The sequence below is a fragment of the Suricata suricatta genome, chromosome 5 (assembly GCF_006229205.1).
Source record: "Suricata suricatta isolate VVHF042 chromosome 5, meerkat_22Aug2017_6uvM2_HiC, whole genome shotgun sequence".
In the NCBI taxonomy this organism is placed as follows: domain Eukaryota; kingdom Metazoa; phylum Chordata; class Mammalia; order Carnivora; family Herpestidae; genus Suricata; species Suricata suricatta.
In genome coordinates this window covers 93,238,798-93,253,639 of record NC_043704.1, presented here as the reverse complement: position 1 = coordinate 93,253,639, position 14,842 = coordinate 93,238,798, and the positions used below count along the sequence as shown (strand labels likewise).

At 37.7% G+C, this 14,842-nt stretch overlaps 1 protein-coding gene across 5 annotated transcripts in view; it reads right to left on the bottom strand.

The window, feature by feature from the left end:
- Positions 1–14,842, bottom strand: part of PLD1 (phospholipase D1) — a 170,006-nt gene that overhangs the window by 74,696 nt on the left and 80,468 nt on the right. For 3 of the 5 annotated variants that reach the window (XM_029939878.1, XM_029939877.1, XM_029939873.1), the window contains exons 12-16: positions 13,433–13,514; positions 5,847–5,957; positions 3,232–3,432; positions 2,024–2,237; positions 1,330–1,443 (exon numbers count right to left, since the gene is read on the bottom strand). In XM_029939878.1, the coding sequence (XP_029795738.1) occupies positions 1,330–1,443; positions 2,024–2,237; positions 3,232–3,432; positions 5,847–5,957; positions 13,433–13,514 (722 nt within the window). The remainder of the gene's footprint in view (positions 1–1,329; positions 1,444–2,023; positions 2,238–3,231; positions 3,433–5,846; positions 5,958–13,432; positions 13,515–14,842) is intronic. The other 2 variants (XM_029939874.1, XM_029939875.1) reach the window with 2 other exon arrangements.

Here is a 14,842-nt window from a genome sequence, read left to right as displayed (position 1 = left end):
TAATTTTGAATAAGAAATGGTAGACCTCTATGCATTTACCTCATCCTACATCTATGTCTGATGTGCTGAAATAAACACTTTTGGCATTTCCCATATATTTGCCTTAAGATATAACATCTACCAGGCGCCTGGGTGGCTTAGTCAGTTAAGCGTCTGACTTCAGCTCAGGTCACGATCTCAAGGTTTGTGAGATGGAGCCTGGCATTGAGCTCTTTGCTCTCAGAACAGAGCCCTATTTGGATCCTCCTTTTAGTGCATTTTCTAATGAACCCATAGTGACTGTGCACGTAGGCTCCATACTAATTTCTGTACACCACCAATAAGGTTCACTAGGAGCTCAGATCATCGTGGTCTTTTGCATTCAAGTGAAACTGACTTGAACTAAGAAGCTCACCCAGTTTATAGCCTCAGGAAAGGAAGTTATTAACTCAAGCAAATATTCAGTCTCAGATTTCTCATGAAGAGTTACTCTTGCTTAATTCAGGTTTCAAGTCCTATGAGACAAGATGTATAAATCATTATGTAATTTAAAAGTAGAGCTGTGTACTTTAAACTCCTTTCATTATTAGCAGCAGAACCTTGCTTTTTTTTAAATCTTCAACACAAATTCACATGGAACTTCTATATCTATATGTAAGCAGGATTTTCCTGGTTGAAGCAAGTACCAACAGAGGTGGGAATGTCCAAGGGCCACCTACTTGGTATACCCCCTCGGAGCCCCTGAGAAACACCAGGGTCCACAAGTGAGTGACCCATATCCAGCCATGGTAGCTGGGCACCACCTAAATCTTCTAACTAGTACCCTAGAACCATGGCCTTGGAATCCAGCCCAAATCTCATGATGCAGTAATCTGCATTTCTGCTAAATCACACATCTGAATTATGAGCTCTGGAAGGCTGATAAGCTGGAAGGAACATCATTGTGCAAGTTACTTTTCATCTCTAACCCTGAGTTTCCTCATCTGAAAAAGGGAGTAAGTCTGTAGCACTATTACCACCGAGCACCACCAGTGCTTAGGACAGTAACAGGCAGTCTGCACACATAATAAACCCCAGCTTATGATTTTACTATGGTTGCCATCCATTATGAACATTACTCGTCCCTTTACATGCCCTGTTGCCAAATTCCTCTTCATCCCCACCACCACATTTTAGGCCCTATTTATTCAAATACCTAGTTCTTATAAAAGCTTATCAGATAACAATTTCAAATAATACATGTGGCGTGAAAACTGTGCAAACAGAAAGCCAATCCAGAAACACACTCACTGTACTCATGCAGCGAAAGCTAAAGCCTGAGGACATTCTGCAGATTCACACATCACTTACCAACGTTAGGTCTAGTGAGCCCCTGCTCAGACTTACTGGAAGAGCGAAAGAGTTTCAGGTGGGGTTTTAAACCATGGATTAAATTCTGACGACTTCTACAGTGATTACAATAACCTGGAGAAAGTTGAGAGTTCTTTTTTTTTAACAAAAAAGAGATATATATCAAATTTTCTACACTGAAAAGCAGGCTCAATCATTTTTAAAACTAGGCAAGGCTATAAAACCAGTCACACATTCTGTGCAACAGAAAACCATACAGCTTTAAGACAAATTTGAAAAGAATAGTAAATTTACAAGATTCGGAAAATCTAAGGTTTGAAGATAAAACTTCATATATCTCTGGATAGGAAGAGAAAGGAAATCTCTTCTACCAGAAGTTAAGGACACTTAATACTTTTCTGTTTTTCTTTATAACTGGGCATTGTTTTAGAAATGCTTAGATATCCTGCTACCATCAGAAGTATGAACTGTGGTTGTAATGACCACTTGGGTGAATAAAGCAATAAATTTGTTCTAAAATGAGGAAAACAAAGCCACAAAATGGCATGATATCCGATAAGGTGATAGAGCCACCTTTCAGCATTCCTCCTATTAGTCCATTACAGAAAGACAGATCTAGAAACTGGTAAACAGTGTCTGGCCATGAAAGAACAGAACATCGTCAGGATAAACTCTAGCAAAGACGAAGACTTACTGGAGGCGCTGTCAATGCTGCTGATGCTGTCTGCGTTGTGCAGGTGGTGCCTGTGGAGATGTCTGTAGAGGCTAAATTTCGAGAACTTTCTGGATTTTCCTATTCCTTTCGATTTTGAATCCATATCATCAGTGCTCTTCAGGGTGGGCTGCGTGTTACTAGGCTTATTTTTATCTTTAAGGCTCAAGGATTCCACGGACTTTGCTGTTTCAGCCTGAGAAAATTATTTTTAAAAAAAGAAACCACATAAGATGTGCTGCAACATGACCCTTTAATTCTATTTGAGCTGAAGAGTCAAGTTCACACATGATGGTCTGATAGACACACAACTATGTGTGAGGTCAGCCACAGGGCCGTGGAGGATTCTTGTGAGATACATACATACTGGCAAAGGAATACCAGGCCTTCCATTGTAGATGCCCCTGCAGTAGACCAATTTCTTGAAATTTCATTACCAATTAACCTTTTTTATCTCAAATACAAGTACCTGAATTATATTCACTGTTGAACTACTGAATTTCTACCTGTGATAAACATTATTAAAGATTGCTTTTTCTGTCAACCATTTTTCTTGCCACTTATTCACTAAATGTTATGTTTTCCAGAAAAGTCACCAGCATATCCAGCAGCAAGATAAGATGGAGCCCATCAAAAATTATAATAAATGTAATGATATTTTGGCAACTATCAGAGTTGAACCACTAGGCACTGTTTATGGATATGGGCCTCTGGGTATTTTGGCAGCTCTTGATTTTTAAGGTACTTTGAGAAGTTATTAACCTCCTACTTTCAAAGAGAAGTCCCTCCATGACTCCAGACTGACCCCTCCTATTTCTGCATGTCTTTAAGTAGAAAGATTTAAAAATCCTTGGCAGGTACTTATAGTAAGATTGCTTATTTAACTTAAAGCTTAACTGATGCACGTTTTTGTTTATGAACTTTTGTTTTCTAAATAGGAAATGAATTTTTTTTGTTGAAATGGAAAACAGAAGTTAATTATGAGCTAGCAAATGCTTTATTGGATTTGTTTTCTCTTATAAGGAAGAGATTAAGAAATGCAAAGTTACAGACATGTTAGGTGGTCTTTGAAACCAGGTCTGTCCATCCAGGAATATGCTACCCCTCAGGCAGCCAATCAGTCAGTCATGCTATTAACACTTACAAAGCATGTCCCTTCTATGCAGTTCCATAAAGTGAGATTTACTTACTGTTAAGGAAGTCAGTGATGGTCCTGCAGTGACACGCTTCACGCTGCCCACGTCCGTGAGTCTGTGTTCATTGTCATCCCACCTTCCATAGGCCAGGTCAATCCCACCCACAAAGGCCACTGACTGGTCGATGACAACAATTTTCTCATGATGAGCCCACAGATATACGCTGGATGATACATGATCTGGGTGTCTCATCACCTTGGAGGGAAAAGGAAAACCCACATATAGTGAATGCACTTTTTAAAAAGCTCCTCATGTTATAATAAAATAGATCTGTTTTATCTCCTAAATAGCATTTTCTATAATTCAAATACTGGAATGTGCTCTGTATACACCAAACTTCTAATTTCACTCTTAGTTTTTGCCAGAGGAACACTCTTGGTTACTTTTTTAAGCCTCCCCACCAGCCCTGCCCCACACCACATTTGGAGGCAGCTGCCATTTCACTAGAAATTTGGCCACATAGTTCAGTAAAAGTCAGTTCAATGTAATAGCTGATTCCTTTTTTCCACCTCAAAGTCTTATGTTATACCTGATCTTATTTTAAAAACAAAACAAAACAAAAAAACCTCTAAAAATGTTCAACCAACATCTATCTCTGAGAAAAATTTTTAATAGGTCCATTGATTTTTTTGGCAGCCACTGAGTTGAAATTGCAAGCATATGGATACAGGGACAGACATACTTTGGCAGCTCTTGATTTGAAAAGTATTTTGAGAAGTTATTATTCTCCTGCTTTCAAAGAGAATTCTCTTCAGTTTTTAAAAACATTTTGGGGGTGCCTGGGTGTCTCAGTTGAGCATCTGACTTTGGTTCAGGTCAAGATTTCATGGCTTATGAGTTCAAGCCCCACTTCGGGCTCTGTGCTGATAGCTCAGAGCCTGAAGCCTGCTCAGATTCTCTGTCTACATCTCTCTCTCTCTCTCTCTCTCTCTCTCTACCTCTTCCGGGCTTGTGTGTGCTCTCTCTCCCTCTCTCTCTCCCTCTCTCTATCTCTCTCAAAAATAAACAAAAATTTAAAAAATTAAAAATAAACTTTTTAATATTCATGTATATTTTGAGAGACATAGAGAGACAGAGTGTGAGTGGGGGTGGGGCAGAGAGAAAGAAAGGCACAGAATCTGAAGCAGGCTCCAGGCTCTGAGTTGTCAGTACAGAGACTGACATGGGGCTCAAATTCATGGACTGTGAGATCATGACCTGAGCTGAAGTCAGATGCTTAACTGACTGAGCCACCCATGAGCCCCTAAAGAGAAATCTCTTTAAATGATCCCAGACTGACCTATCCTATTTTTGTATATCTTTAAGTAAAGCATTCCAAAAACTCTGGAGACTACCAAAGTTCTTAGTACCTACATTTTTTGTTTGTAGTAAAATACACATAACCAAAAATTTACCATTTTGACCATTTTTAAATGAACAGTTCAATGGCATTACATACATTCATATTACTCAATGATCACCATTATGTAGCTCTAGAACTCTTCATTTTGCAAAACTGAAACACTATATCCAAGGAACAATGACTTCCCATTCCCTCCTTCCTGTAACCCCTGGCAAACACCATTCTACAGCTCTATGAACTTGACTACTCTAAGTATCTTACATAAATAGAATCATACAATATTTGCCTTTTGTGATTGGCTTATTTCACCTAGAATAAGGTGTTCTAGGCTCACCTATGTTTTAGCATACATCAGAATTTCCTTTCTTTTTAAGACTGAAATATACTCCAGTGTATGTATATACAAATCATTATTGAGACTGGGATACTGAAGTGCACAACTATTATTGTACAATTGTCTGTTTGGTCCTTCAATTCTGTCAGTGTTTCCTTTATATATTTGGATGGTCATTATTAGGTATGTACATGTTTATGATTACTGTATATTTTTGCTGCATTAAAATTTTTAATGATATATAATGTCCATCCTTGCCTATTATAAACTTTTTATGTTATAATATTATCTGTTACTAGTATAGCCACTCCTCTCTTTTGATCACTGTTTACATGGAACATCTTTTTTTAGCCAAGTAAAAACACATAATTGTTATATACTGTAAGCCTGCTGAAGATTTATTAATTCATGTCTTGATGTATCTCAATGACTTGGCAACAATTCTTGACAAGCTTTAAGTCTTTGGTAAATATTAAATTGCTTTTTTTTTAAGTTCTTATTGTGTTTATTTATTTTAATTCTTTTTTTATATAACACACTATTAAGAAAAAGCTTCTTAAGTCCTAGATGAGCTCTCTGTTGCTACGAGCATTCAAGGGACGTCACGGGGAGACTGCATCTAAGACATTCCAGGATAATCTTAATGAGGACCACAGGCACTTGACAGAGCTCCTGAGTATTAAAACAATTCTAGAAGGAGTGTTCTTGGCCAAATTATCAGGCTAAGAAAAACAGAAATGTGAACTCTGCTGACTCCATCACTATCAGAAGTATAACAAAGTATTTAATTTTATTTCTGAGAAGGATCCAATGCTATTTATTCAAAATGTACATTAGGGAGTTCTACAAATTACCACTGCTCAAAGCAAAGCACATCTGAAAAAGTACAGAATAATACAGAAGAAAGGCTATTCAGACGGATGACCCTATTACCTTTATGTTGGGGTGTAGACGCATTAACGTCCTCTTGCTGTATTCGCTGTTGATTCCAAGAGCCAGCTCCACCTCTTTGTAGAGCATTATAAAGATTCTCACACCCTCTTGCTGTCACAAGAGAAAACACAAGGAGGAATGAGAATTTCTGGAAGTAGGCTATGCTTTTCTTTTCTTTTCCCTTCCTGTGTATTATAAAGTTTCTTCTATAAACAAGGATAATAAGATATTTAATGACAAATGCAACCCAAGAAGGTGAAACATAAGTATATATTAAGACACAAAGATAAGAAAAATTTATCTCCTTTCCACTCTTGGGACTTGTCAAACCAAGAGACAGTGTCAATATTTGGAAAGGCTGAAATGGTAACCTTACCAGCTAAAAGTGTCTGACGGTCTTATGACTGTGAACATTTTCAAACACACAACATTACGGGAAGTGTTGGCTTGATTCATGTTACAGGATTAGGGTTTTGGGTCTGTTTTGATTACACTTCAATTAGTTAAAATAACAGTGACAAAAAACTCTGATGGCAGTAAATCACATTAAATATCCCTTAAATGTTTCTGGAGTATATTAACAGAATTTTTCTTTATTAAAATTTATTTATGTGAAAAAACATTTCTTTATCTTCAAAGATGAATATAGTGATTCACATTTGTAACCCATGATCACACCATTAATGTCTATTTGTGAAATGACTTCTTTGCAAGTTTCTCTAATGTTCAAAAATCCCTGAGTTTTAGCAGCACAAAATTAACATCGATTCAACTTTAGACCTTGGACTTAAAAGAAGACAAGTCCACTGTGAAGGTCAAATTAAATCAAAGGTGCCTGATACACTTGAACATGCTATGTAAGTATTTTTATTAATATTAACTATCAAAAAGACAATGTCAGGGTGTGTGGGTGGTTCAGTTGGTTCAGTGTCCAACTTTGGCTCAGGTCATGATCTTGCAACTCACGAGTTTGAGCCCCGCGTCAGGCTCTGTGCTGACAGCTGAGAGCTTGAAGCCTGCTTTAAATTTTGTGTCTCCCCCTCTCTCTGCCCCTCCCCTGCTCATGGTCTATCTTTCTCTCAAAAATAAATAAACATTAAAAACGTAAAAAGAAAAAAATACGGGCACCTGGGTGGCTCCGTCGGTTAAGTGTCCAGCTTTGGCTCAGGTCATGATCTCCTGGTTCATAGTTCGAGCCCTGTATTGGGCTCTGTACTGACAGCTCAAAGCCTGGAGCCTGCTTCAGATTCTGTGTCACCCTCTCTCTCTCGCCCCTCCCTCTCTCATGCTCTCTCTCTCTCTCAAAAATAAACATATAAACTTTATAGTAATAAATAAATAAATGCAATATTCTTAAAAAAGAAGACAATGTCTAACAGCTGGTAGTTAAAAAAAATAGTATTTTCTCCTCTAATTTTGTAGAGTGATAAGCATTTAGCTAAATTGCCCCTCACCTGAATGTCCTTCCTCTTCTCTCTGTCCCTACAGTCCCCTCACCAACATATAGTTAAGAATATATTCCTCCTGGGGCGCCTGGGTGGCTCAGTTGGTTAAGTGTCCGACTTTAGCTCAGGTCATGATCTCATGGTTTGTGGGTTTGAGCCCCGCATTGGGCTCTGTGCTGACGGCTAGCTCAGAGCCTGGAGACTGTCTTCAGATCCTGTGTCTCCCTGTCTCTCTCTGTCCATCCCCTGTTCATGCTGTCTCTCTCTCTCTCTCTCAAAAATTAAAAACATAAAATAATTTTAATAAAGAATATATTCCTCCAGGAAACTTTTATTTACTCCCACTTTTATATGATCTTTTTAATTTTTAGGTTTACATCCTCAGTACCACTGTGCAGTTTGCAACATTTGAATTTGCATTCTCTACATCCAGCAGCTCTGAAGCCATTCTGAAACATACTGCATACATACTGGATAATGTATCTACACTTAGGCATTTAAAATCCTAGCAATAAAAGGCAAGTGCTCGTACATGGTACAGTACTTTATAAAGCATTGGAGGTGCTGGCATATCTAATAAACTATAGTCACAAAGAGTAATATAGTTACAATTTAAGTTAATAATCCATGGTAATAAGGCATACTTCATGATGGAAATTTGAGCCATTAATTTAAGAAGCCAACTGGGTTGAATGCAACTAATTTATAAGAATTGGTTATTTTTACAACACCATAAAAGTGTGAAGTAACATAGGAGCTAACATCTTTAAGTTGCAGGGTACAAAATCTTGGTGTGCACCAAATATGTATATAGTCTCCCAATATTGGCCTGCCAATATTACAAAGCATGTTTTGGCCCCTAAATTCTTATAAGAACACGTCCCTTCAAAATACTAATACTCTAGGGGTGCCTGAGTGGCTCAGTTGGTTAAGCTTTGGCTCAGGTCATGATCTTATGGATTGTAAGTTTGACCCCCACGTCAGGCTCTGGACTGACAGCCCAGAACCTGGAGCCTGCTTTGGATTCTGGGTCTTTGTCTCCCTCTGCCCCTCCCATGCTTGCATTCTATCTTTCTTTCTCTCTCTCTCAAATAAATAAGCATTTGAATTTTTTCAAAGTACTAGCTCTATATTTCTTGGTGTAATGTATGAAGAGTGCATACATTTGTGGAGGATCACACTATAAATACACGTTCTGAGCTGCATTAAGGAACTTGGGCATTAAGGAGGGCACCTGCAGACATGAGCACTGGCTGCTGTATGTCAGTGCTGAAGCCCTACATTCTACTCCTGAAGCCAATATTGCACACTATGTTAACTAAAATTTAAATTAAAAAAATAAATTTAAGTACTATAAAATGCATTCTGACTCTGAAAAAAAATAGGATAAAAATATACAGGTCATCTTATTTCTCTGGTTAACAGCTGACTTTCAGCTGCTTATTAATAATTATAGTGTTAGTAATTAGTAAGTATGGTTTCAACTGCTTATTAGTAATTATAATTATTCAACTATTATTGCAACCAAGTGCATAAGGACAGACCAGAGAAAATAAATGAGGAAGTGAAAGTGTAGGCAAGAAATGAACAGATTAATTTCTAATAGTTCGGCCGCTGAGTGCTCTGTAATGAACCACTGGTGGAGAGCTCTAAATGCAAACTAGCACATTAGTTTTTCCTTCTACTGTTCATATATATTCAGCTATTTGGGTATTTTAGGATTCAGTACCGAATAACAGTTACATAAAACAGCCTCCCATTGAAAGATATAGTATAAAGTTTTAAACCCAAAATTGCAACACAAATTGTTAAACATTATGCCTGACGTCTTTCATCACGATTCATTTATTTTAAATGAATAAAATTTTGCTTCTTTGGGTTATGACATTGCTCGTCTTGAAGGACAGTAGTTGCAATTTAGAGCCTGGCCTGATTCTTAACAGTTTTCTACTGACCTGCATAACTAATGGATTTTTGAAATAATAGAGATGTTACCACTAATGGATTATATTATTATCCTCCATTTATTAATACCTGACATTTCTTCTATATTTTCTATTTTCTCATTGAAATAAATTAACTCTAAAGAAAATTGGGTAGAGACTTTTAAGTCTTTTTGGCTTATATACAAAAGACTAATAAGGAAGGAATTGAAGAAAATAGTTCATTTTAGGTAATCTGGTTTACAATTATTTACTTACATCTGTATCACAATGAACAGTTAATTAGTGACAAGATTTCTGTGATCATAAAGCAATAAATTCCTCTTCTTTTAGTCAAGGTACTACAACACTATCATAAACTCGAACTACAAAGGGCAAAGGAAAAATGTTTCTTGACAATGAAGGCATTTGCTAGGTCATTATAGTACAGACTTACACAAAATGTGAGAAATACTTGTGCAAAACGAAAGCCAAATAAGAAAAAAAAAAGGAGTGATGTTAATACTGTAATTTAAGAACTGAAGCATCCAATGTTTTACCAATGCCTTTTCATGACCCTAGGGGAAATTACTTTTTGTTTAGAGAGGAGGAAGAAAAGTAGTAATAGGCCAAGTAGAAAACTGAATGGCTTGGAGGGGATTATGCAACGTCATGTTTCTTATCTCTGCGGAAGTCACGTAACCCAAAGGTTAACAGAATACACGTCACACTATAAACACAGAAAAATTTTGTAAAACTGGAGTTTCAAAAGTTGAAAGTCTGTCCTTTTTTCTAATTAGTTTTGAATCGAGTAGAGCAGACATAAGAGTATACGCAGTAGGAATTTTTAGGAGCTTTACATATACAAAATATAAATAAAAATTTTACTTAGTTGAAATCAAAGAGACTTTTTTGAGTCAATTTTTTTCTTTGATTATTCAAAGTACTATGGTCAAAATATTTTCTAAACACAGCCAAGTTTGTTCCCTGCCTCAAGACTGCTTAACTTAGGCATCTCCAAGCAGGCTCCATGCTCAGCTCCAAAAACTGATTTAGGACTTGATCTTATGACACTGGGATCATGACCTGAGCTGAAATCAAGTAGGACACTCAACCAACTGAGCCACCCAGGTACCCCCTATCCTTTAGGAAATTTTAAAAATCATTATGTGCAATTTAGAAATTTCAATTGACATGAAGCACCATTATCAGGCAATAGTATTTACTTGGCCATGGTGGTCACCTAGGACCTCACCAGTGTTCATGGGCCATAAAGGCAAAGAAAGCCCTTGTCAGTGATAGAAAAGTAAACTAGACAGAAGCCTGAGGGGAAAACAAACACATGAGATCCAACACAACATGGAGGGTCAGGCCTGCAGGATCATTAAATCTTTTTTCTAGGCCCTGCTCAGGCATTTACGAGCTTTCTAGAATTTATTCAAATGTCCTGTAGGCATCTCACACTCAAGTCAGCAAGAATTTGGTTCATTGACAAATCATGGAAAGAGCCTAAATGTCCACCAACTGAAGAATGGATCAAGAAGATGTGGTGTATACATATATACAATGGAATACTACATGGCAATGAGAAAGAATGAAATCTGGCCATTTGTAGCAAAGTGGATGGAACTAGAGGGAGTCATGCTAAGCGCAATAACTCAGGCAGAGAAAGACAGATACCATATGTTTTCACTCATAGGTCTAACAGGAGAAACCTAACAGGGGACCATGGCAAGCGGAAAGGTGGGGGGGAAGAGTTAGGGAGAGGGAGTGAGGGAAATCATGAGAGACTCCTGAATACTGAAAACAAACTGAGGGCTGAAGAGGGAGGCGGGAAGGGGATGGGGGGTGTTGGTCACACAGAGGGGCATTTGTGGGGAAGAGCACTGGGTGTTATATGGAAACCAACTTGGTAATAAATATTTAATTAATAATAATAAAAAAAAGAATTTGGCTCATTGAACCCGAGTTCTCCCCACTTCCTCCCATTGCCAGATTCACGTTCCTAACTCACTATTTTAATCGGATCATTGCTCCTCCCCCTGACTCCCTTCTCCAGTGGCTCCCTACTTTCTTCCATAAAGTCCAAACCACCGACTTGGCTCACAAGCTGGGACATCTGGCTGCAACTGTGTTTCCGGGCTGACCCCCCATTCTACTTAAGCTAACCCTCAGGTCTAATTAGCCTTGTCACTTTATTGTGACTGACAAAGCCTTGGGAAGTCCTGCCTCCAGAATGTTTCCTCACTACATTTTCTACACCTAGAAACTTCTTCCTTTCATTTACTTTTTTTTGCCCATCCTAAATGCCCTAAATTCCTCTTATTGTGAGGGAATTTCTCCACTAGCGCTACCCAATTGTCTCCCTCTTGCCTTTGAATCTCAGCCCTGAGATTCAAGAGCCAGCTGACTCTTGTGTAGACAGAGTTTTCAGCTTTTTCAGGTCAGTAATCATGTCTTTTATTTATGTACCTCCCCATATGATAAGCCATGTACCCTGCACATCGTAGGCACTCAACAAATACATATTTATCCAACAGTAAAGTACTGGATACATAGTATGAAGAGAGTATTTACTAGGATGGTTGACAATTGCTAGGCAAGACTGGAACAACTTAACTAAAATGGAATCTTGAGAGATCGGAATGATTCTATTTCATGAAGAGAAACATGGAGAAAGTTGCAGCCCTTTCAATACATAGAAGGCAATTTGATAAGGCTAGGACTAAACCCAGGACGTTAGTCCTTCAGCAAGCCCTCCAGGGGCAGGGAGAGAGTCCTACTCACATACATGGTGTCTTTAGTAATTAGTGTAGTACTTGGCTCATAGGAGACACTCAGTAACTTTATGCCGAATTACTTAATGAACATGCAAATAATGCCTTTGAAGACAGGATTTCCAATTTTGTGAATGAAATTCGGTTGAGGCAATGAATTAGACTAGCCATGAAAATAATGCTGTAGGCAGAACATAGGTCTGAAATAAAGCTTATCAACTTCTTTTCCCATCAATACTAGTGAGGTCTGACTATATCTATGGATATCTTCAGAAATCTTAAAGGTATGATGGGGGTGGTGGGGGAAGGCACTGAAAGAAGGGAGATGGGTAAATGGGGAAAGCAATAGGGGGATGTGGAAAATGGAAAAGAAGAAATGAGTCACAACTATAAGAAACAGAAAAATTCTACCTCTAATTACCCAGGATCTACAAATTATGCTAGAATGTTTAATGATAGAATAATAAAGGGGCACGTCAGGGGCCTCAGCCAGAAGCATCCAACTTCGGCTCAGGTCATGATGTCACAGTTCTTGAGTTCAAGCCTTGCATTGGGCTCTGTGCTGACAGCTAAGAGCCAGGAGCCTGCTTTAAATTCTGTGTCTCACTCTCTCTCTGCCTTTGCCTCACTCATACTCTGTCTCTCAAAAATAATAAAAACAAATAAACATTTAGAAAATAATAGAATAAAAAGATTAAGACAATTTCAAGTAATAGTAAAAAAAAAAGCTAGCACTTCCTAATTTGGACCTGATTAATAATAAATCCAGATCTATTCTAATTTAACTTGGTTGAGAGCCAACTATATAAAAACATTCATCAGAAATATGAATGGAAATTACTCATTAATGAGCCTATACTGTTTCAGTTCTTTACTTTTTATACCAGAAAGAATATACTCACTCCTCACCTGAAATCTAACAGTCAACTGGAGAGAAGACAACTTCACATTTTTACCATGAATAGTCCCAAAACTGGACTCAAAGCAATACCAATTCTTACTGTCCTTCTTTTTGATATTCTACATTATCTTGGCCCCAACTGAATGAAATTATTCTCCTAATGACTTTGTCATTTGATCAAATGTCAGAATAATGAATAAAAAACAAAATGCTACATTTCATTTCACCCTTTATTATTCAGTGATAAAATCTTATTACAATTTTTTTTGCTGATAAAATTAACTGCCCATAACTGATTAAAATCAAAACTTAGAGTTCCTAATATAATCAATGCTCTGAATTAGGCTAAAATATTTATGTAGTCCAGAGTAACAGGAAAAAACAAAACCAAATAAACTTGAAAGCCACAAGTTTTCCACTTTTTGTTGAACTCTAAAAAAAAAAAGCTATATTTATATATGAAGGGCTTTGAAAAAGAAAAGACCTTTCTGAGACAATAAACATTTAAAAAATTACATCAACAAAGTTTTGGAATACGTACTGCTTTTCGTTTCAGAATGCAGTCCAACCTCCAACGATTTCCTTCAACCACCGGGCGTTTCAGGAAGATTTCTGGACTCAACCTGAAAGCACAAAGGCAAGATTTTTAAAAAGTAAAATGAAGGTAGACTTAGGGCACTCAGTGAGTTCTTAAAACATAGTAACAAGCATATCATAGAATTCGCAGAAGAATAGAGAGAAAAGGGGGCAGAAGGTTTATCTGAGCAAATAATAGCTGAAAAAGGATGCAGACATTGAAATCCGAGAAGCACAGGAAACGCCCATTAATTTCAACAAAAGTCAACTATCATAGTTGATATATCATAGATATATCATAGTCAAAGTCACAAAATGCACAGACAAGGAAACAATCCTGAAAACAGCAAGGGAAATAAGTCTTTAACTTACAAGGGAAGACAGACTATGTTCACAGCAGATCTGTCCACAGAAACCTGGCAGGCCAGAGGGGAGTGGCAGGAAATAGTCAATGTGCTGAATGGGAAAAATATGCAGCCAAGAATTCTTTATCTGGCAAGGCTGTCATTCGGAATGGAAACCGAGACAAAGAGTTTCCCAGACAAACAAAAACTAAAGGACTTCATGACCACTAAACCAGCCCTGCAAGAAATATTAAAGGAGGCTCTTTGAGTGAGAAATACCAAAACAACAGACTAGAAAGGAATAGAGAACATCACCAGAAACACCAGTTTTATAGGTAACACAATGGCACTAAATTCATCTTTTAATAATCACTCTGAATGTAAACAGCCTAAATGCACCAATCAAAAGACAAAATATCAAGTTCTGATTGTGCTATTGGAAGCAAAGGGAATTTTAGCCCAAATGCCACCATCCTCCTCCTCCACTGTGACAGGTCATTAAGAACTCTGCTGTGAGTTCACATGTAACTTCACCTAGAGCAACAGCCTTGAGCCATTAAAAAAATCCATCTGATTTCTCTCTTACACATGAAAATATATACACATATGCAGATACTGGTGACTGTTCAGCCAACAGCCATTTTCCACCTTCTTTCTTCAGAGTCTATCTCCCACATTATCCAGTGGGAATATATTAGACTTGCTTCCCCAGTGTCCTGTGCCGCCAGAGCACAATGTGATGCAGTTCAGGACAATGAGACAAATGAGAAGGCACACATGGGTTTAATGGGAAAGCTTTTCCTCTTTGATCTTCTCTCTTTCTTACACACACACACACACACACACACACACACACACACGTGCGTGGAAATGTAGCTGTACAACAGATGTTGTTTGGGAATACAATGCTTAGACAGATATAGCCATATTGAAATTCTAAAGGTAAAACCAGAACTCTGAAATCACTAGACCATTTCACCAACTTTAGGACTGCTTAACTTTGGATTTCTCATTAAATAAGACAAATAAAT